Consider the following 24,098-nt stretch of genomic DNA (forward strand, 5'->3'; position numbering starts at 1 on the left):
TTTATTATGTTATTGTCACTGATCACGTTAACCCTCTGAGGGTCAATGCCGTAAATATACGGTGCTGCAAAGAAGACCCAAACAGTCGATGCCGCATATTTATGGCACCATCTGTATGTTTGAAAACCGCTCCAATTTTTCAACTCTTTGCTGCCCAGCAAGTGGTGCTAACCTGCGTGGATACATTTTTTTTTCTTTTTTTGCTGCATAGTTGTTTGGTTTTCATTCCAGGGCTTCTTTATGCTGGCGTTCCAGTGACCTCTCGCACATCTACATATGCGATGGCACACGGCGGTTAGTTTTGGCGTCATTTTGTGGGCTGTTTCCATTTGTTGCGCTCATAAGAACTAATGTGTATCAATTTTTTAATCTCAGAAAGGGTCAACACTAGATGCTCGCCTGTTTATTGCTTACAGGGGTGCGATTACATCTGTTCACAGGTGGGCACAGGTATATACAAACAACACCGCCGTATACAAACGATCCTGCAATGCCTGCATTTCTTCAGTCGAGACTCGCAACAACTGATTGAACCTTGTTGGTGATGGAACGAAGGGTTACAGCAAGTTTCTAACTTGTTTGGTTTTTCTGATGGGCACACAACCATGGAGTTTTCTTGCATGCACTCACATGCACGGTTCGATTATGATGTAGGCATGCGCACTAGTTGATCTGCTGCAAGTGAGTCGGACGGTGCTTTCTCCGATTCACACTACTACCCAAGTGCCAAATGTGAACATATCTACTTCAGAGTACTATCTGCTATTTTTATTCTTACGAGTATTTATGGAAGTCCATCTGTATTTTTGAATAAACAATGCAAGTTTATGCATGGAATTTTTTTCTTTTTTTTTTACTCTATGGTCACACTAAAAAAAGTTATTTTTTTAAGTAGGTGTCTGAAGATTTTAAATCTGCAATAAAAAAAACTAGACCCTGGAGGGTCGCATTTGGCAAAAAAAATTGATCCTCAGAGGGTTAAATATTATTTTGAAAATATTGCATAAGTTGACAAATAGTATATAATGCACTGGATGATTTGGCAATCAACAATGCCTCAATTCCAAATGAGATTATCCTTTCCTGTCTAGAAGCGTGCCAAAAAAGCGAAACTTGCTGTGGCATAGTACTCGCACCAAAAGTGCCACTAAATATGCTTGTCTTACTGGGTTATTATACAATAATCGCTGCTGCCCTAATTCCCTCAGATTTTCACCAAAGTGTTTCTTCAGACAATGCAACATACAAAGAATTTGTTTTTGTCGCCCCAGCAAACGATTCGTCTTCAATGTATGCCTTCAGCTTCAAATGCCTAATATTATGCATATATTTGTAATTACCTATGCCATTTGCACGATATCTTTTTAATGAGATGTTTGCCTACATTCTCCTGAGCAGCAAAAATCTTTTCTCAAGCTTCTGTATACTTTCAGTGAACACGCATATTAATCTTGTTCTCTATTTTTTTTTCCCATTTAAGTAAATGTGCCATATTATGTGGCTAAGTGATTCTGAGTCAAGAATAGTCACACACAAGCCATGAAACCTATGCAGACAAGAACTTGAAAGGAAAAAAAAAAAGCCAGAACACAACATTTACAGCAACATCGAAAATTCAGCTCAAAAGCCCCTATAACATCTACGATTGTCAAAGAAAAAAAGAAAACACTAAGAAGCCTGTACAAAACCATAAATTGCAGGTATTGCTACATTAAGAGACATTACCTCCTCCCTCTATAGGATGCCCAGATGCTTGGCAGACCAGGACCAGCAAGACAGCCAGGCCTGCTGCACTCCGATGACTGCCCGTGGTTGGCATGATGGCTGCACAGAACACAGCACAGGTGTTTAAAGCAGACTTGTGCATAACAAACTACATGTAATTAATTACATGCAGTCATTTATTCTTGCCCATAGTTTTGTAATTAATTGATTTTTTTTATCTAGCACTTACTGCGATTCATTATTTCTTTCAGTAACGAATGACATGTAACCAGTTTATTGACAAGACAAGCTGTAACAGGCGACATCACTTTGAGCACTTCAACCTGGCGGGAACTACAGTGGAATGCCCGTGGTTATGCCACACAGCTCCCTGAAACATGCACATGTTCAGGAAGGTAAACCTGGGTGCTCAGTATTTGTTTCTCCATCAAGTACTTCACCGGATGTAGGCCTACAAATAGAAGTGGTGCTGCTCTGGCTCGATAGCAATGACCACTCTGGATGTCGATGCCATGAAATCACCTATGGACTAGTATTTGAAATGTCGGTAGCATTCCTGGGGAACTTCATGCCCTTTTCCATATGTCCGTATCTAACCTCTTTTATGCCAACTTGCCACTATTTGGTAGGTGCCCAGATAGACAAGCAGAACTAGAAGCAAGAGTGAAGAAGTCAGCTGCAGAGAAGTTGAAAAGACGGCATCAAAACCAGCCGAATATGGAGAAAGAAGTGAACAGAGCATGCACTGAGCAAGGAGCACTGAACTGCAAAGAAGTGAAGAATATGTTGGTGCCATAAAACTGAAGTCAGCTGCACAGAAATGAAAAATTTGGCAAATAAAGTGTGTCACTACTATGCTTGAATGCTAAGCACTCTTAACACTGACATTTATCATGAGATGGGTTCTGCCAAAATTTTTTCCAGCTTTTCATTGCCCCTGCCGGGAGCACATTCTCCGAGCCCTAGCCACAATAAACTAATGTACTTCATAGAGGACCAAGGAGCGAGCATCACTACAGTGATTACTCCTATTCTCATTTGCAAAGTTACAACACCGTCCCTCGCTCCAGCATGCACATAACAGAAGTTTCCAGCATCGCTGCTGAAAAAGAAAAAAAAAAGTGATGAAAAATTTGAAAAGCAATGCTTGGTGAAGGTAAACAACATGTGAAGGGCTACAGAGGACGCACTGCACAAATCAGGTCAGCTCATTCTGTTAACTGTATTTGTGCAATGTGAGTAAAGGTTGGTGGGAGGAAAATGACGTAGAAGTAATAAATTACTGTTTGGCAATCAGTGAACTGCTTTAGTGGGGCAGTAATTGTCACCAATCAATAAAATTCTTTCATAAAGTAATTGTAACCTGTTGCTTTTCTAGGTAGCATGCGCAAGGCTGGTTTAAAGGCACCACAAGTCAATTTTTGCCATTCAACAACACAATGTAAAGTATGAGCACTTCTTGTTGGGGGTAGTTGGCAACACACAGTTAATAGAGGAGGGGCGCATACTAAGACATACACAATCCTGTTTACTTCATTTGTGTAGGTTCCAATTAGCACTCCTCTTCTAACAGACACTGTAAGGTGAACAATGTTCTAGTTAGTAGCAGCGCTGAGTCACTGTTACAAGTTGCAGGTACAATACGTCCCCCTTCTGACACATAGAAGCATGACAGTGAGTATGAAGGTTGGGGAACACTTCTTAAGATATATTAATTTGATATCAAGTTAAGAGGGTCTAAAAATGCTGGACCTGGTGTCAACGTTGTTGTGATGTCATTACACAAGAGAAAAATTTGCTGGCATTATGTAGTAAATATGGCTAAGTTCACGACATTGCTCATAACAAAAATGATAAACAATGGTGATGTTTCTTCATGTGTGGAAGTCGCAGCGGTTGCAGGAATGGAGCAAGTTAGCATATCATGACTTCATGATGCATTCATCCCCCAGGTACAGAAACAACCTGGTTTGTGGACAACTATGGCAGTACATTATTTAGGATGCTGCACGCTCACCAGTATTTCTTCAAGCAGTTAGAGGGTGTGGACCTTCTCGTGAGTAAGATAAAGTTTAAACATTTTATAATGTGATGTCAATACATCTTTGTTAATTGGACAATGTCATATGAACATGTGGTTCATTGTCAATATAATGGGTGCCAAGGGAAGGGAAGCAGAGTAGAACCTGGCAGAATTTTTTTGTGATGATGATAATGAGATTGCAAAATGTGCCTGTTCACATGGAACAGCTGTAATTGGAGGCCAGTGGGATTTGTCCTGCAGTTGACTCACATTGGGCTAAAGGTGATGCTTACGAACACTCACATTCGAACACTGCAGAAATAAGAATGGACAGACAGATAATATGTACACATGAAATATAGACAGGCAGCAGGAGCCGCCTGCCTCAGTCAGGAACAGAAAAGACACGAAGGCTTTAGATTTTAAAAACTGAGGAACATTCGAGATGACACTAAGTGAGAAGCTATCACTGCTTTATTTCAAGCACCTAAGCTTTTATGGGCCAGAGGCTCAAAGAAAACGCTACAAGCAATAAGCAAGTCATGACAAGCAATGTCGACTACACACACAGAAGTCCACCACTAGCAAGATTCCCAGTCTGTGCAAAGTACACCAGCATTTCAGTTACAGAAAGGCAAGCAGTACAAAAAAAAAAATTCTGGAATTCTTACGTGCCAAAAGCACAATGATTTATTATTTATTTATTTGTACAAACCGCAGCGTAATAAGCACTATAGCAGCAGTGGGTTAACAGAGGGAAATTATACACAGCAAAATACCATACAGCATTTTGGATGCCGGATACAAAACTTTGAGGAGAGCATGAATGAACAGATGCAGGGTAGGAATTCCATTATTCTATGGAAGGAGAGAAAAGGCTGAATTCAAACTTATTAGTGCATGCAAACTAGGGCACCAAGTTGTGATGTCATCTCGTTGATGACTCTGGTGCGAGGTTAGTATAGTTTTTTGAAAGTCTAACAGAAGAACTGACGAAGCTATGTGGTTACGGGAATAGAGCGAAGTTAAATTCAAGGATCGAAGTGCAGAAGATGGTGAAAAGACACAATCATAATGGTGACATGTAAATCATACAGCTCTATTTCTGAATTGCTTCCAGCCTGTTAATCTCACACTGCTTATAGGGGTTCCAGATGACAGACGTGTAGTCAACAACAAGACTGATTAGCAATTTATATAATAGCAGCTTAGTATCTTTTGGAGGGTTGAATAGTGTACGATGTCGGTAACCTAATTTTGTTTAGTGCATTGTTACAAATGCAATCAATGTGATTAGACAATGACCTGTTATGCTTCAAATTAACACCGAGATATTTATGCTTAGATACCCTATCCACAGTGCAGTTATTGAAGGAGTAATGAAAAAGAGAAGGAGAATATTTTTTTACAGAAGGACATAAGGACGGTTTCGTCAAAATTAATGTTCATTTGCCAGGTGTTGCACCAAGTGTGAAACCCAGCAAATGACTCCTGAAGGCGGTAATGATCATTAGAACAGCTAATCACTTCATATAAAACACAATCATCAGCATAAAGATGAATTTCAGAAGAGATGGTAAGAAGCAAATCATTTATGTAAATTAAATAAAGCAGTGGCCCAAGAACAGAGGCTTGGGGCACTCCAGATGCCACATCAATAGCAGTAGAGTCGGTCGAGCTGCAAGAGAAAAACTGGGAGCGAAGTGAAAGAAAGCTTGAAATCCAGTTAACTACTTGAGGATTATTTAGTACAGCGTTAAGTTTAGCAAGGAGTTTAGAATGTAACACTGTGTCAAACGCTTTAGAGAAATCTACAAATATAGTGTCAACCTGGTTGCTAACATCAAAGTTAAGAAAAATGTCATGCATAAACTCAATTGTGTTGTCATACTAAAACTGTGCCTAAGCCCATGCTGTATGTTAGATAGCAGGTTATGCAATTCCTGGAAAAGCGCTATGTCTTTATGAATGATATGTTCTAATATTTTGCAAGACTGTGATGTTATTGAAATCAGTCTGTAGTTCGAAAAAGACTGCTTACCACCAGACTTATAAAGAGGAAGCACGTTAGCTAACTTCCATGAAGAAGGAACAGTGGAGATGATAAAGATTTGTTGAATATGACCGTCAGATAGCCTGATGACCCCAAGGAATAGCGAACCAAGAATGCATTGTGTAAGCCGTACTTGTGGTGCCCAAGTTTATTACGAGGTTGAATGCCTTCATTGTTTATGTCTATGTCGCTGATTGCTTCAGAACAAATTATATTGGTGAGAGAAGGAACGAAGTTGTTATCGGGTATAAATATGGACTGAAAATACTTGTAGAAAGCATCTGATATTACTGATGGATCACTCGTGACGCATTACCAATTTTGAATTTATCAATTACGAGGCACGTCGTAGTGGGGGACTGACTTTGAACAGCTGGTGTTCCTTTATCGTGCCTGTAAATCACGAACACAAGCATTTTTGCATTGAACCCACCACCTTGCATCGAGCTCACAACCTTGAGCTCAGAAGCACAATGGCATAGCTTAATAGCTATGGCATTAAGTTTAGCTATTAAGCCACCAGAGAAGGTCAAGTAGTGGCAAAAACCATGGACAGGACACAGAAGGTCTTTTCTGTATTGCCCATGTTTTTGCACTGTCTGCACTTTCAATGGGATGAACTGGGCAGCCTGATTTCTTGCTGCATTTGCATGCAAGTGCGAAATGTAAATGTGCCACCAGAAACTTGTACCATTAGCCTTCACCAACATTTCAAGCAGAAAAAAGAAACACACCAGCACTTCTAAACGTAAATGGTTAAAACAAAAACAATGAAGCATACACAAACACATGTGCAAGTTTGTTCCTGGCGTCATCACATTTATCTCAGTGAAAAAAAAAGAACAAGAACAACATTTAGTGGAGTTTTTGTCCACACAAAACATCCAGTTTAAAGGTGACTCAAAAGGAGACAATCATGAGAAACGTTAAGCCAGTTTGCAATAACTGGTAATTCATTCAATACTTTATTGGCATTTCTATGAAAGAAAGATGTCAATCTTTAGTGAGGCAAACTGAAGGTAGAACATCTATTTTTTATTTTCGTGGCCAAACAGCTGCATATGTGGTGTTAGCAAGAGGGATGCTGTCATAATTCGTGGTGTCGTGGAGGCAATGGTGTGAGAAAGGTCAAGGTAGCATTGCCACACCGCTTTGCTTATCACGTCTCTCATGGCTTATCAAGCTTATAACAATGGCAGAAATAATGCACACAATATTCATGATGATGACAGATAAAGTATTGTACCAAGGAAACACACTGAGCTCTGAGAATAGCTGTAGTTCGGGAAAGGGGGCACCCACAATTGAACCTGCAACCTCAAACTCAGCTGCACTGCATTAAAGCCACTGAACAACAATGGTGAAAATATAATTTGGTATTCAAGAAAGGTAAATTAACAATCTAACTCACTATGCATCTCTCTACTGTTCCACTGACTCAAATTTTCTTGATGCTTCAAAATCCTAACCTTTGCCATTCTCTAAGCAAAAACAAGAGGCCAGTATCACACATGCAAGTTTCTGGTCTCTCATAACATGCAGCACCCAACCAACCTTTGCTCTAGAAGATTCCTAATACCCCAGCCTGGGGGTGTCAACGGGCACAAGGTTCTAAAACAATGAGGCGTACTGCTCTCACTGTAAATGATAAGATCTCTCGCACTGGTCGGCATATCAGAAACACACAGTGGGGTGCAAAGATTAGCGCCGCTATCAGGTAAGTAAATTAACATGACAATTTAGGCAAGTTTGACTAAATTTTCAGAATGCTGCCAAAATGTAATCAGCGGTGAGTGCTCATGTGTTTATTCTGACAATTGTTTCACTGCAAACAACAGAAAGAGTGACATTTAACCAGAACTTGTTGCAGTTTTGGTCTTGCACACTGTCTTAATGTACATGTCACATTTCAGTGAATTTTTACAGAAGTATGCGTTAGAATTGAGCAAATACAATACTTGTGTGGTTCTCAAGAATACTGGGGTTTGAAGTCTCATAAGAGTACTGGAGTTGAGGTCTCAAATCCTCGTCACAGTAACCCGAGTTCTAGAAATCAAAGGTATGGGTTTTTTAATTTTATCGTTTTTTTTATTTGCTGCTGCTGCCTTGAGATTTGTAAATCTGCAAATAAAAGTTGCTTCTTGCAAGAGACAGTTGAGAATGCAAAAGAACATACACCGTGTCAAACTGGCCTGACCACGATTACCAACAATATTGTTGAACAACTTTTCCTGGTTGTACAGGTGAAGCTGTGGGGTCAGAGCCCTTGCACACGTGCACAAAAGTGCCCAAGATGTCAGGGCGAGTTTGGTAGCCACTTTGCTTCCCTGACCGCATGTGATTTGTCTACATTTCTGAAGGCAGCCCCAATTGAATCATTATAAACAAACACTTGCTTTGTCCATCTCCACACAGCCATTCATTGCTGAAGTTTTTCATGCGTCTCTATTGGATGACTATTGGATGAAGAAGGAATTTAGCTTTTTAGTGATGTGCAAAACATGCACCTGTTTCACATTTACTATAGCTGAAAAGAGCAAGTCAAAGAAAGACCTCCAGACTGCATCCCAAAATAAAGTGCATATTTCTGTAAATTGAGAGCCACAGCCAACAAAACAAGTTCACTATTTTTAACGTTATAAAGAGCAAGAAACTTTTGCAGTTACTTTTGCCCTACACCATATACAACTTAACAAAAGTAGAATTGTTGGTGTCATCCTGAAAATCGCAAACAAGGTTTATAAAGTGGGAATTTTAATATAATTTGTTAGAACTGGCAAGTATGCGAAAGCGGGATCTAACCATTAGCTTCACAAAAGTTTCCTTCATAGCATAGGGCAGCATATCGGACAGCCATCATTCTTATCAAAACCTACCCTTTTTCTTTTTTCACTCGTCTAATATGTATAATATGTATATAATAAATATGTATACAATATAATATGTATAATATGTTGAATCCACAAGCACATATTTCGTAGGCCTTCATTAGTAGCTCTCGGCACACTCAGTAAAAGCACAAGTTCTGGTGATGTTGCTGCTTTCTTGGCTGCTTCTTTAAAACTGCACTTAAAGATTTGCAGATTTTGAGCGAGTCATTGTTTTTCCTCAACACAAAACACCAGCAATTAGGCTAAAGTTTAATTTATCACAGTTCATGCTGCAATATTTCCAGAAATAAAACAAGCTTAAACAGCCTAAAAGGAATTAGTACCTTTCCTTCAGTAAGAAAAGGGCAAAGAGAAACCTTTACCTTGGGTTTTCTCTGTTCAATAACCCTATATGTTAAACATTATTAGATGCTTTGACTAGGCAACTGTTCAACAAACTTCAAAGGATTGTGTTTCATTTTAGAAAAAAAAGAATTTTCATCCAGACTGCATGACGATTACATCCAGACCAGGCGGCCGCCAAGTCGGGCAATGAGCGGAGTTAATTCCTTCAAATTCCTTCTGGGATCACTGCTGTTGTGGTGCCCCGAACATGTGATCAGTAGCACTTTTCATACTTCACGTAGGAAAGCACAGAAAAAAATGGAACATGCCACGCTGAACGCAAATGATTTAATTTAAGATGGAGTAAGCTTTCCCGTCAAAAATTACCCTAATCATTCAATAACTGAAACTTTTTTCAGCCAAAAAAACTTCAAAAAACTATTCAGCCAAAACAGTAAACAAAAATTATCCAAGCAGCAGAAGAGGCATGAAAAGGAAGCACTATGTTTCAATGGTAGACCAGGTTTCTCTTCACCCCCCCCCCCCCCCCAGTTAATGTTAGCTAAGACACCCTGTATACTTCTCAATGATATTGGGAAGTAGCCATGCATGAGTTGCGAATGCCTGCAATAATGGACTCCCCCCCCCAATACAGGATTCTCATTCATCTGCAGGTTTTCTTCCTGTGATCTAGGCCCAATTACATGTAAATGCATTCAAGGGACTCATCCAGGAGAACAGGTGCCTTCTCTTCTGCGGCAATATCTATTGCTGCTGCCACTCATCTCCAGCTGTAATGGGGCAACCAGAGTACATTTCTTAAAATTTTCTTTTCATGCAGTTAAAAACTAGAACAAGAATTAGATTTAGTTATCCCATATGCATGCAACTATGTCACCACGCGCACCTTTGTAACTGTCCATTGCTGACCTCATTAAGATTACTACACTTCATGCGCTGATGCTCCTGCATAACAACCGAACAATTTTTGTGCATAAAATAAAGAAGAGAAATATGCAATGAGGTCTAGCTTTTGAAATGTTTTTAAGTTGCATTATTCTCACTGTTAGCTATTTTACGCAGCATAAGGTTAAGCGAAACTTAAATTTTCACCTAGGACGCTGTTTTACGGAAGGATGTCAAAGTGTTGGCTTTCCGGGAAATAGGATGCGCACTAGACGCGTTACCTCAACCTAGATTACTACATTTTCAGAAGTGTGAATATGCCAGTCTCGGAGTGAGCAGCGACAAGCCCAAAAAGGCATGAAAATGAAACGGGTGGTAACAACACCTTGCAGCTTCCGCATTAGCTTTCTGATGCAACATAGATTCCGGCAACATTCATGTGTCGATTGTTTGCAAATAAAAAATAATTATATACCGTTCAAAAGTACGTCAAAACTATAGATCAATAACTTTGATCATAAGGACAGCATAAATACGTGAAAATGCAATAAAATCCAAGACTTCAGACTAATACAATTGCAGCTGTGGTTTTTGTGCAAAGTTCACCTTCATTTTCTCAGCTAAAAAGCAACCTTTTCAGCCAAAGTAATGCACGTACAATTTATAACCAAGAGTATTGCCTTATATTAAGCATTTCTATCTAAAGTCTCTTTAACCCTTTGAGGCATAGTGTACGCACCAAGGTTATGCATCAACAGCAAAGGCACGGATAGAAGTAGTGACATTTAAAATTTGCCACATACATTTTAAAGCACTTTTGATCAGATTGGAACTGTGCTGCAAGTTTGAATAATATGTTCAAAATGTTTCAGTGAAACGAGTGCGAAAGTAGACAGTTGGGTATTTTTACTCAGTGCAAGTATGTCGTATGCAGGGGGTTCACTTCCTGCCCTGTGTTTCACAACATGTTGCACAAGGCACAATTTTACAGTGGGCGGATAGGTGCGTTTCAAGCTGGCTAGACGTGGAATAGTTGATGTTCTCATATCAGATGTTCCTGTATTAGTTTTCGCATGGAGTCCATATTCTCTAAACATGACAAAACGCACTAAAGGAATGAAAATTGGTAATCCATTTTGCAGCTGTATGCTTTTTATGATTCTGAGAATCTTGGAAATGCAATTGAAGTAAGTTTTAAACCAACAGAATCAGTTAGCTCCTGAAAGGGTTAGGGCTTCTGATGGGGCTAGTTAGAATCGCATTGCTGTGAAGCAGTGTTCTATATTTATAGAAAACAGCACATGAAGCAGTATTAACTTACATGATTAAGCACATGGACAAACTCTGAACCTCCCAGCCTAAAGCTTTCCCCACTCATCCTTTTGTCTGATAACCTGACATAAAATCTGTACAGTGAGCTTCAAAATATACAGCACAATTACCTTGATATTACAATTTTAAAAAAAATTGCAGCTGCCTAAAGTCTCTGCACACAAGAATCTTGGGTATGTGTGTGTGCTACTCCTGAAGAGTATGTGGGCAAATCATTAAACCCATTAGTCAATGTGTGAAACAACACAAGGATAAACACAAACTTGTATGACAAGCCCGAGGTCTACACTGAATGACTGCAACTGCCCCACAAGTGCGCAGCACATCTTCCTGAATGGCATCAAACACGCCGGCAGTTTGGAATCTTCCATCCGGTCAACGTCACACAAAGGTATGTCACATGCCCGAGTTATCAGTGTAGAGGAAGAGAGCATAAACAACTGCACAACGCACCAACTGTTCAGAGTTTTGAAGTCCTTGTTTCGTTGCACAGTGTCCCATCTAAAAAAAGGGGGTTGCAATCCTATTGGGGACAACCCACTTTAATTATTTTCTTTGCCAGTTCTGTGGCATGTGTTTCAAAGCTGGAAAGTATGTCACGCTCCAGGAAATGCTCTCTCTACCCATAACACCTTCGAACAATAGCAGTTCATTGAAACTAAGCAGCATAACTTAGTTTTTCTGTTCAATAACTAAATTCCTTGATGGTCGACCGTGTTTGCAGATTTGCTATTAGCAATGAATGAAAACGCTACCCCCCCCCCCCCCCTGTGACAGTTCATTTTTACACTGAGCTATGTGACAGTCTCAATACGATTGTACTACATGGTCAATGAGGAATGCAACCATCTGTCTAAGAATGTTGAAGTCACGACAAACTTGCGAATATTTGCAATAACTGAGCAGGAACTGAGAACGAACGAGGTTATTCTACCACTGGCGGAGTTCCCGCTCTCTTTAGTGCAAGACTAGTCGTACCGCGGCGTCACTTGTGCGAACAGTTCTGCTTCTCAGGCACGCGCTCATGCCCTTCGGCGCGAAAGCTTCTCTCAATCCGTAGGCGTTCGCAATACAACCGTTCTACTCGCTCGAAACACCTGTGGGAGCGCTCGAGCAATAGCGGCGCAAGCATCATCTCACAAAAATATACGCGCCAGGCGCCACCGAGGAGCCAAGAGTCGACATCAAGTGACTCATACAGGATCTTTATTCACAGCCGCGCGCCGTTGAGATTAATCGCTCGGTTGTGCAATCAATCGGCGATTGAAAGACGATGCGCGCACCGCCTGTTTCAAGGGGACAACTCACGAGAACGCAACGTATGGCCGTGGTATGGCACACGGAAAGTATGATGCGGGAACGAATAAACGCATCGTCCTCTGCCACCAATGCGGAAAGCTCTTACGGAAAAGTAAGAGTATCAGCCTCTCCGTCCCATTCAAAAGTTGCGACAAGAGATCCAAGGACGCTTGCATTATGCGACAACAAAACGGCCAAAACTGGGGCGTAAGTCGCCATACCACTAGCAAGTGTTTCGCCTTGGCCCGACTGCGGAGCTTCCGAAACACCACGGGAGAAGACACGGAATGTCGAAAGCGACAACGAGGAAACTGTTTACTTCCCACCACGACGGGGGCAGCAGCGCTGGCCCTTTCGACGACTGTTAAAACGAGCCAAGCCGGCAATAAAGAAGTGAACACATCGCAGAAGTGAGCGGCGTATTGCCAGCGACTGGGTCGGCGAACGTGAAAGGTCACTGGCGATTGACGCGTTACGATGACATGCGTTTCGAGCGAGAAAAGTAACAGCGATCTGTGGAGACGAGCTCGGAGGACCCTCGGCGTGACATTTGCCGATGACACCCCCCTTTCAACAGCATCGCGAGATATCAGCATATAGGAGCGTGAGCACAGACACGCTGACCCTGAGAAACCCTGTCAACATGTGTGACGGCTGGTCAGCGGCGACGAAGCTTCACGGCAAAAGCGACCGTGTGACGGCTAAAATTAGCCGCGTTGGTCGGCCACGGTCGTTACGAAAGAGCGCGTGCTGCGGCCGCAGCGTCGTCGACGATATGGCTTACCACGGTTGGCGCGCGACTTGTCCGCGCAACAAGCAGCTGTCGCGGCGACTCAGCGGGCGTCCCACGGTCGTCCGGGCATCCGCGGGCAACTCCGTCCGTGTCTGGTATCCATCGCGCGTGCGAAAGGCGGCAAAGAGCGCGGTCACTGCGTAGCGTATCGCGCTGCTGCCACCAACGGGCCGGCCATCTTGATGTGACCAGCGGGGCGTTGCGCGCAAAAAGCGAAAGCGCACGCATTGGCACGGACGCCTGCGGAGACCGGAGGCGGCGCGATGGGCGCATGTGTGTTTCGCCGCGGGGCTCTCATCATCATCAACAACGCTCGTAAATAGCGCGAAGTTTGAACTATGTGCTAGAAGATCGCCACTACGCTTGCAAACCAAAGTTATAGTATAGTGTTTAAAAAACCAAGATTTCTGGCAAAGTGTGTTTCCCCTTGCAGTAATAAAAGTTTGAGTGGCTCTAAAAAGGGATGATGGAGCTATGAGCTGTGGTCAAATCTCCAACATTCCCTCCTGCCGCTACCTCCATCGCCCGCAATCACGCACCTAAGGACAGCCGAGTAATTTTCAGATCTGCTGTATCTAGCGCACATGCTTCGAAAGTCGCAATCGTCATAACAACTCCTTCACATGTTCTCGCTCATTCTCAATATATAAAGATCCTACCAGGAAGCTCCAGCTCGCACAACAGTACTCATTGATAGACTTGCTTGAAACTCCGAGCAGGAATTCAAGAAAAGTAAATGTTTTTTTTTTCATCATGCATGCAGTTGATTGAGAATAAGGGTACTTAATTCAACTTAATACAAAGCCATGGACTGTTCATTAGACGCAGTAAGTTTTATTATAAAAAAATGTAGTGGAGTGAGGAAGGAACACTAAGAAGTGGAGGAAAACATCTGCGCAAACGAGGTAAAATAAAACGTGAAAGCATGCAGCTCTTCCATTTCAGTGCCGTTTACGTATCAATCGTCGACGTAGTTAGAACTAAACAGTTTTGTCGCGCCTCTATATTAAGCAAGACACGTGAACCTTCAACAGTGTAGTGTTTGTATATTGATCGACAATTAACGTACAGTCAACAGCAAAAGGTTGCGAGATGCGCGAGCGCGTTGCAGAGTGACCCTCCTCCCCTTCTAACGGTGAACCCCTGGTGTCGAGACAACACCTTCTCTAGAGGGTGTTGGTCGAGACCGACGCCTGCACGCATGCGCTTCCCTCCGAAACTGCAAGCGTGCATGTTTCCGCGCTTTCTCCTTGCGCGCCCGGCGATATCCGAATGTAGCCGCCAGGTAGCCCTCTTGCGACATGCGCTGTGGGGACTTCGACGGGCGAAACTGTGTGAAACGTGTTTAAAAGCGTGAACTTGCGGGTGCCACTGCGGCCGCTTTCTGTCGAGTCACGAGTGCTGACGCATAGGTCCGGCCCGGTGGCGAACGCAACATGTCATTTCTTTTCTGGGCTGCACCTTCTCGTGACCAATCTTCGTTGTTTCTTTCTTTTTACGAACGGTGCGCTCTACCGCAGAAGAGCGTGGCAGAAGACGCGCTGGGACCGCAAGACGAAAATGGACGATTGATTTCCGTTGTATAAACGAAGTTCTGCCCGTCGAAGCCGCCACGGCGCATAACGCAAGAGGGCTAAACTCGCGGCTACATTTGGATATCGCCGGGCACGCAAAGAGGAAACACGGAAACGTGCACGCTTGCAGTCTCGGAGGGACGCGCATGCGTGCAGGCGTCGGTCTCGACACCAGGGGTTCACCGCCAGAAGGGGAGGAGGGTCGCTTTGCCACGCGATCGCGCATCCCGCAAACTTTTGCTGTTGACTGTACATCCATATTAATTGTGTGCCCACGTTCAGAAGAATGCGTTAATGCACCTTCCTTGAGAGAGATTTAAATCTTTTATTGTATTCGCGGCCATCTACACCATTGCGCTTATTGTTACTATCCTTGGGTTAAAATATTCAAATCTAACTGAATGGTTTCAACTTGTTCCAGCTGGAAACCAGTCCGAGTTACAGCCCAACTGCACTACAGTAATGTACACTGTACAGGTATCCATATCAGAGTGCACTAGGCATGTTGTATTTTCTAGTGCGCTCTGCCCATATGCCACTCTGACCACCTCATCCATCCCCTTCATTCATTCTCGACAAAGATGGAGAATCGTATGTTCCCGCTCAGCAACAAATCGATCCTGGCGTCGCCCCTGCATGCTGGGAAAGGTATACGAATGTGGCCACCATTCTGTAACAAGCAATGTGTGTGCGACACATACTATTATAGGCCCAGTCTGACTCCGCAACATATTCCCAAATTCCGGTTCCCTACTATTATGTCAGCCAGCTAAACTTTGACGGATGCCAGCTTCGTTGAATGGCCCCAATGTTCGAATAACTTTTATTTCACAAAGAAGCCTCAAGCAGTCAAATGAAAGCTGCTCATTTCCTATGAAATGTAGTAAAATAAAATGTTTACCACTGAGCACGTCCCACATGGTCACGTCCAGTGTGGCTTGAACAGTAAATAATCTTAGAAATTTTGAGCAGTCATCAACAGTTACACTAAAGGACTTCATTAAACATAGTTAGGTTGATTTAGTTAAGCCTACCAACAATTGGTTTTCACAGAATATGTATATACAGTGGAATCCCAATAAACAGAAACCGCTTAAACAAAACACCACCCTCATGGTTGGCTGGCTTTGTAGTCATGCAATTGTATTCAGCTGTTTCTCAGTAAATGGAACTCCTGAACACCACCCTCATGGTTGGCTGGCTTTGTAGTCATGCAATTGTATTCAGCTGTTTCTCAGTAAATGGAACTCCTGATAAACAGCACCAATTTCCCTGGTTCCTTGAAAGCGAGTCCACTGTATAGACACATAGTACATACAATCGAACCTCAACGCAACGAGTGAACTGCAGCAAAAAACTTCCCTAAATTGCAAATTTTGTTAAGTTGAAATTTCTCTTTGTCAGCAGACATCACAAGAACTTAAAACAGGATTTGTGAATATTGCTTCTTGTCTGTAAGCGTTTATGAAAAGAATCCCATAAACTAGACCAGTAAATAATTGAAAGCACTGGTTCGTAAAGAGATAACGCTAAGAAAAAGCTTTCGCACCGTGGGCCACACCTACATAGAGGTAGCAATCACATACGGTGCCATACATTGACATGTATAATCACAGATTGCCAACGCTGGGCTGCCATTGTATTTTATTGCGATTAGCTCACTCACCTTCCGAGGCATGTGAAGGTGAAGCATTGATAGCGATAGCAAAGTATTTGACAACTGCACGAAGTAAGGTTCATAGTTTTGTACGCTGTATAAATTGCAGAAAGAGTTCACTTATAAATTAATATGCATGGTGAAGGTCATGCGCACAAAAGTAAACACAAACAGAGATCTCACTCGATAACCGCAAACACTCGGAGACACAATGCCGGCATGCTGAAGACTGCCGACCATGGGGAGCGAACCCTTCGCACTGCCTCTTGCTTCAATGCACCTTCGACACTCTCGACATTGTGCAGCCTTCAACGCTAGATGCGCGGGAAGGCAGTGCACAGGAAGCCACCAGCCATTTATGTTCTCCCAGCCTTTGCACCAGGTGCAGCATACCTCCAAGACAGGGCGCGCAGGCAGCGAATGCGCCATGCGCAGCCCTGGCTACAGGCTGCCCGGACTAGGAGGAGATGCGTGCCCCAAGGGAGGGACAAGCAGGAGTGGAATGCACAGGATTTCGTTTCAAATTTCCATCTGTTTTCCCGGCATACGTCAGTGTAAGATTGCGTCCTTTGGAGGCACAATCTGCATGGTGTGATCCATGCACTGCAATTGTTTGCTGGCAACGCACAAGCTCATTGAAGGGCCAACGTTCCAAAGAAACAAGGGGGTCATTTCACTTGATGTATTGGTGGGCTCCATAATACTTTTGAATATGTCACATACCTTCAATGTGCTGTACAGGTGTGTTTTCATTCCATCCCTATCGGAACACAGCCATCACAGCCAGGAATCAAAACGTGACCAGAACGCCACAGCGACTTGGATGCCATAGCCACTCAGACACCGTGGCAAATGCAACTAATTTTTGTTCTTTGCAACATGCAGAAAGAAAGCCATTTTCTGTGGAATCATCGGTCACATGGTGACTAAAAATAGTGCATTTATTACAATATAAAACGAAAATATATTATTATACTCTGGTAAGAACACAACAGTTCACAGTGCACAGCACTGACGTATGTCACGTTCACAAGCACACTGTAAATGCCCAGTTTTGTTTCTGCACAACATGGTGCACACAGATCCTTGCATTCATTTCCTAATCTCATGCTTAGCTAGCACCACATCCGCCTGCAGGTGACTTGGAAGACTTGGAGAAATGCCGTCCTGGGAAAGCACCTTCACTGGAACGTCACTGATGGCTGCCGCTTTCACCTCGACAGCAGGAACGTCTTTGTCGCTGGCTGCCAGTGGCAAAGCAGTGGGCACAGCAGTAACTGGGCCCTTTTTGGATGCAGCTGCACTGGCTGCATTGGCAATACTAAAAGTGTCAACATCTATCGGTGCCTCTCGTTTGACATCTTTAGACATCTTGCGAACGAGTGGCCGGTTGTCAAGCTCCTGGCGTGCTGGGATCGCTTTATCTTTCACTTCCAAAGGCTTGCCAAGTGACTTCATGGGAGCTTCAACATTGACATGTACAGGCTGCTTGGTGAAACTGCTAGCGGCTGCTGGAAGCTCTTGTGGAACCTGCTGTAGAATGGGCTTAGGTTGCTGCTGCACTAGGCTCGGTTTGCTTTCAGGGACAATGGGAAGCTTCTGCTGCAATGGCTGTTGGACATCTTGATGACGCATGATGATGTCCAGTGGTTTGACAAGGTTCTCTTCTGCTTTTGAAATGGCATCTGCAGCAGGAACGACTGGCTGCTTTTGAACCACCACATTCTGAATGCTGAGTTGAGGTTGGTGCATCGGGCCCTGTTTTGGAACCTGCGACGGGGGAAGAGGGATGTCAACTTTCGGACCTAGCACAGGGGGCTGTTGGCGGATGTGCTTCACATCTGGCAAGTCACTTCGGCCAGTCTCGTCCTTCTTACTGCCTTGTGGTGGAGGGAGGGCCGGATTCGGGAGCTGTTGGTTCACAGCAACACGATGAATGCTTTGTGCGGCAGGCTGGACGCCTACTGACAAAGGGACCTTCACGATCTGTTCTACGTGTTGTGCTTGACGTTGTTGCGAGTCCTGCCGAGATCGCTGCACATCCTGCACGGAAAGCAGAGGCGCTTGGTTCAGGATCGGCTGTGGAATGTTCTGGATGGGACCCTTTGACCGCAGTTGGCTCCCTTGGTTCAGGAGAGGCAGTGCACTGCCTGCGACCGCTGGATGCGGTGCATTCGGGGCTTCTGGTCTTGCACCGGTGAAAGGTGCTGCCGGTGCGGCCATGGGCAGCCTGTCCTGGACTGGTGACTGCGCAACCACATTTGCGGGTGCGGCAACCAATCTTGCAGTATCTACAGTTCCATTGGTTTTCTGTGGCTGTGGAGGCGTGTCTTGCTTGTGCTTGGCCAGTTCCTGCTTGAGTTCACGCTGCAGGTCTTCCAGCATCTTTTTCTGCACCTGTGTGCGTGGATGAAAATAAGTTCAAGCCTAAGTTCACGTCTCACTTCTAAGTGGCCACAGCTGCACTGAAACATTGCCTATGGACAACAATGTCGCCCGAGGATGTGCAACATTCAGAAAAAGGCAAATATATACTGAATGCCGCCCAAGTAAGGAAGGCAGGTATAAATGACTGTTCCGACTGAACTACTGGCTCATTGCAGCTAAGATTTCAGAGGTAAAATTTTGTGCCGTGTTTTGTTTGACACCATGTTTGAGTCCAGTATAAGAAAGTGCAAGCACAGTTGAACCTCGCAATAACGAAATCAGAAGGAAACATGAAAAAAGTCGCTTTCGCTAGAATTTCGTTGTTACGAAATAAGACACGGGTAGGTAATACGTCGCAGAACGAAACTTTACTGTCAAAATTCCATTAGCTTAGTTTGGCAAGCTAGCTCGAGGATATAGAACCGAATTGCCAACAGTACAAAAGGTGCGCCGCATGCGTCGATCATCAGTGGCACCACTGCCATGCAGCAGTATTCTCAGTCAATTGCTTTCGGAGGTTCGATCACGATCCGGCACTGGACGCAGAGCAACAGCACTCCAAGCATGCAGCAGCATTTCTCCAGCGCACGCTGTTGCCCGTAGGCGCCAATGTGTCTGGTGCCGAGTGCGAAAGTGATCGTATGCCATACAGTAAAACCTCGTTAAACTGTACGCGCTTAAACAGTAGTTTCGTTTTAAAGTAGTAAAGTCAAATCCCCAACTCAACAGCCATTGCACATAATGTGTTTTGCATCCGCATAAACCGTACCAGCTTATTGCGTACATATTGGTTAACACGTAGTGATTGCACTTTTCGTCGCACAAACACGACGGTGCGTCGTCTCCATTGGGCGGCCCGGTAGAACAAGCCTCAGAGATAGGAACAACGCCGTGCAAGTGCCCTGTGCGTTCGCGTGAGAAACCACATCATCATCTCAGAGGCATGCCAGAGAGTGTTGTGGCGTCACGTACGAGGACTCGCGCCATGCTGAAGCTCGGATAAGAAAGACGCCGGATGCTCGGCATGCAAGAAAAATTAGACATCGTTCGTGCTATCGAACGTGACACGAAGAAGTCAGCCCTGGCACATGACAGGGATCTGCTGTTGACTACGGTGTGTGGCATTTGGAATGCGAAGAAATTGCTCGGCAGCGCCGCTGCGACCACAAAAAGATGTCGGCTACGAGGTTCGACTTTTCGCCATCGCTGCCTCTGTTATTGCCGAAGTCTCGGCTAGCAACAGTGATTAGGACGACACAGAAAGTGACAGCATGGGCGATTCAGGTCTGACAGTGGCAGAAGCTGCGCGTTATGTCAGCCTCATGAATGCAATCGTTGCAACGAGAACAGCACCCCGCAATGAAAAAGGTGTCCAGCGACTTCTGCAGTGCTATTCTGCAGGCAGATTACTCGTGGGAGGAATCTGCCATGCAAGTGTTTACCAAGAAGAGGGGGGCTGGCTGAAAAGCTGCTTCGCAGCTTCAGTAAGTTTGAGGCCACTGTCATCGCTGCTACGCCGCCGCAGCATCAAACGAAAATAACCCTTTAGTCGCGTGAAGAAATACTGGATGTTTTTTCCTCCTTCATCGCACTCTCTCTGAGTTCCGTTTCTGACAGGTAAGTGGTCGATCTCATGCTATTTCGGTTAAACAACACTACCATTTAGTGCATACTTTTTCCGAGCTCCGGCCAACTATGGTTTAACAAGGTTTCGCTGTATACCTGAAGGCAGTGGATCGAGATTACGGCCCCTTCGCACCAAACCTGCACATGACGCCTGTCGGGTTGCACTAAAACCAGCGTTGTTGAAGCAGGGAATGAGTGTTTCCGGGTAACCGCTCAATCACGGCTCAGTGCGTGTCACTCCATGCTGCAACTGCCATCTCAAGCGCCATAAATAATTCCAAGTCGGTGGGACGTGGATTTCCTTATTCTTGCTGCATTTTTGTTACTAGGTGTGCAAAAACTGCCATCACATGTAAGTAGTAACATGCTGCTGCTTCAAATGGGCGGTCAACAAACAAGATGGCGGCCATGACGTGTTCCGGCGTGATCACTTCCGGCGCTTGGTTGTTTTCATAAACAAAAATGGTGGCGCATGCAAGTGTAATGTGGTGGTATATTACGCAATTTTAATTGAGCACATTTTGGAGCCTGCTAGCGTTGCTTGAGTAGGTGACGTCCAGGGTTACGTTCTGGCAAATTCCGTCCATGCGGCATTGTAGTACAGCGACATTTTGCTGTCGGGAAGTACAAAAATATTTTGTTGTCGCAAGAATTTTATAGTCGTGGGATTTTGTTATCGCGGGTTTCGACTGTAGCAATTTTTGAAATGGGATTCAGCAGTGCCGAAATGAACAGAACATGGACTACTTTATGTACAGTAATTGAATAATCAACAAGCTATCCGATTATTAATATAAATTCATATTCATATACTAGTATTCACAAAGTTTGAAAATTTTTCTCATTACACAACATAAGATGAAACATGACCTGTCAAAAGTACAAATGCAGCATTAATAACATATAAGCAGTTTGTTCAAATACAAAGAGGACTCCAGAGCACAGTCTGTGGTCATGCATAATAAGGGTAAAATTTAACGAGTCTCGAAGACAGTTGGTGCATATTTGACCGTCGAGGCTAACTTGGAAACTAGTATTGTATGCAATGATGTGGTGCTTGTGGCAACAGCGGGTGACAAAGGTATCATAATTTTCTGGTTGATATGGTCATCACAGATGTTGCCACAATTATATCGACTATCACAGCAACAATGTATATTGCCAATTTTATTGTGCAGAGAACAGAGATGTGGAGCACACAAATTTTATCGAACAACACCCATAACTGAATGCTAACACTGAGCAAAGTTTGCCTGCAAATGATCTAGCAGTTTAGCCAGAAAAGTGTATGCATGCCTGGTAGTTCTTACTGCAACTTTAATTGCCCACCAGTACTGTTCACATTTGATTTAAGCACACAACCCTGCATGAGGGGTTGTGTGCATTTAAGGGGAGACGCTCCTCGAAGCAACTTTCTTTTATTACATGTATTAGAGGTTTCAAAATTCAGTCAAGTATATAGTTTTCTATGCAGGTTTCAAATATGGCACTACTTTTTGTGTAGCTGCTATAGTTTCAGAGTTATGTGATGCACAATGCCAAAATATAGTCACCTTTAGGGGCACTTCTTTATGTAATAAATTTTAACAAAAAGCATCGTGCTAGTAGCTTGTTTAGCTCTTTGTAGATTGCAAAGTGCCAATCTCTAGCCGAACAGTGTGTACAGTTGCTGAAAGATTCGAACATTTCAACTAATTATTTTTTCTTAATTCGCTGAAATGTAACCATGTACTTCTGCAAATTACTGCTTGGAGATATTGCAATTTCAAGTAAATATTAGCACTGTACATATCTTCAAGAGTATGTATGGCAAATTTCGTTACTATAAACAACTGCAAATGTACAAGGCTATTTTCATGTGATTGTGAAAAAAATTAGGTGAAGTGTCCTAATCGATATCAGCAGTTTGCGGTCTACAAAGAGGTAAATAAGCTACAGCACAAAGCTCTAGTACAAATATTAAAGAGATGTTTTTTTGAGGAGTGTCCCCCCTTCATAAAAGAAATGTTTCTATATAATTCTAAAGAAAAATAATCATTTTACACAGCATTTCAGTGATTAATGAACCATTGTGCCAGACAGAATGATGCATCCCCCAATTTTGCGATGCTCCCCCCCCCCCCCCCCTCACGGCGCCATTCCCTCCACGAACAGGGGGAAAACACTTCGCATGCGGAAAGTTCCGGTTGGTTTTTGGGCTCCCTCGTAGTCTATTTCCTTCCTTCACTTTCGTTGCCCTTTCATCATTAGTTTCCTTTCACCCTTCATGTCGCTCAACCGCCGCCCGCTTTAATCCCTTTGTTGCTGTCTCATTGCGCTGTCATTCTCTCAGCAGTGCCTGCTCCCATCATGAGGGTCCTCCATGTTTTTTTTCTCAGTCATGATCAGAGTGGACAACGTTCAGACAGCCAAGGAAATGAATTGCCTCCAGGTGTGTTCTCACTGATGTGTCAGGCAATTGCAAAGCACAATGTTGTAGAAACGAAACATGCCGACGCTCGGCTACACGGTAAAAATTATTAAAGAAGCGGAAAAACAACATGGAACCACGAAGGCCAGAACTGCCCGGGATTCCAGAACCTTCATTGAAGACTTGTCTTTTCAAAGGAGGACACCATAACGACTGAGTGAAACAATTCCCGTATGTGACGCTGACAGAGGGGAGTATTCTTGGGTGATCACTTTCAGAGATAGTTTCACTTTCGCAAGACTGAACATATCCCGGTAAACAACTGACAGCGTTTTTGCCAAGCTCGCTACCTTCACACAGTGCCAAGAACGCTGTCTGCCGTATATTTGACATGTCCACTATCAAGTACAGATTTGATTGATTGATTGATTATTAGATTTCTTTAGTACAAGGGCATCTAAGGCCAAAGAGTGCTAGGACATGTGTCATGATTCTGCAGTATTGTTAGTTTAAAATAATTATTTAACATGAAAGCTGTACAGAGGCATATGCATAAAGTAGATCTATATATTTTACTGCACCGATTCCAATTACTAAAATGAACCGAGTATGGGAGTACAGGAGTATAAAAACGTATACGGATGACAGCGTGTGGAAAGCATGTGAGAAAATCGAACTGATTAACCATCTGAAAGTATGCACAGACAGCATCGGATATGCGTGTTCACCTTTGCAGTTCGAAGCTTTATGTCTACGTGCAAGCATGCAAGATTTCTCATGCATCTGTCGTTGGGTTCAAGGTCTTGCGTGGGTAGTCGTTTAGGACTTAACATGCAAGGAGGCATTCCCCATGTCGACACAGCTGGCTGCCAATTTGGTCGAGGACAACGCCACAGATGCTGCCGTGCCTGTGCCTATGTTCATGGATGCAACATAGCATTGACAAAATTCAGAGATTCCTCCTTGCAGGCTATGCCATAAATGACCTCCTTGCAGACATTGCTGGGCTCAACAGAAAATCTGTAATAAATTGACTGCTTTAAGAAACAATGTGTCGT

General features: G+C 43.5%; 2 protein-coding genes across 5 annotated transcripts in view; both read right to left on the minus strand.

Moving 5' to 3' along the window:
• Window positions 1–13,662, minus strand: part of LOC142590581 (uncharacterized) — a 99,338-nt gene extending 85,676 nt beyond the window's left edge. The window contains exons 1-2 of one of the 2 annotated variants that reach the window (XM_075702885.1): window positions 13,338–13,662; window positions 1,726–1,824 (exon numbers count right to left, since the gene is read on the minus strand). In XM_075702885.1, the coding sequence (XP_075559000.1) occupies window positions 1,726–1,819 (94 nt within the window). In that variant the 5' untranslated portion in view covers window positions 1,820–1,824; window positions 13,338–13,662. The remainder of the gene's footprint in view (window positions 1–1,725; window positions 1,825–13,337) is intronic. The other variant, XM_075702886.1, reaches the window with a different exon arrangement.
• Window positions 13,663–17,492: 3,830 nt separating this feature from the next.
• The window catches only part of LOC142590582 (uncharacterized), a 123,886-nt gene continuing 117,280 nt past the window's right edge, over window positions 17,493–24,098 (minus strand). For all 3 annotated transcript variants that reach the window (XM_075702887.1, XM_075702888.1, XM_075702889.1), the window contains one exon: window positions 17,493–18,974. In XM_075702887.1, the coding sequence (XP_075559002.1) occupies window positions 17,670–18,974 (1,305 nt within the window). In that variant the 3' untranslated portion in view covers window positions 17,493–17,669. The remainder of the gene's footprint in view (window positions 18,975–24,098) is intronic.

The sequence above is a fragment of the Dermacentor variabilis genome, chromosome 8 (genome assembly GCF_050947875.1).
Source record: "Dermacentor variabilis isolate Ectoservices chromosome 8, ASM5094787v1, whole genome shotgun sequence".
Classification (NCBI taxonomy): domain Eukaryota; kingdom Metazoa; phylum Arthropoda; class Arachnida; order Ixodida; family Ixodidae; genus Dermacentor; species Dermacentor variabilis.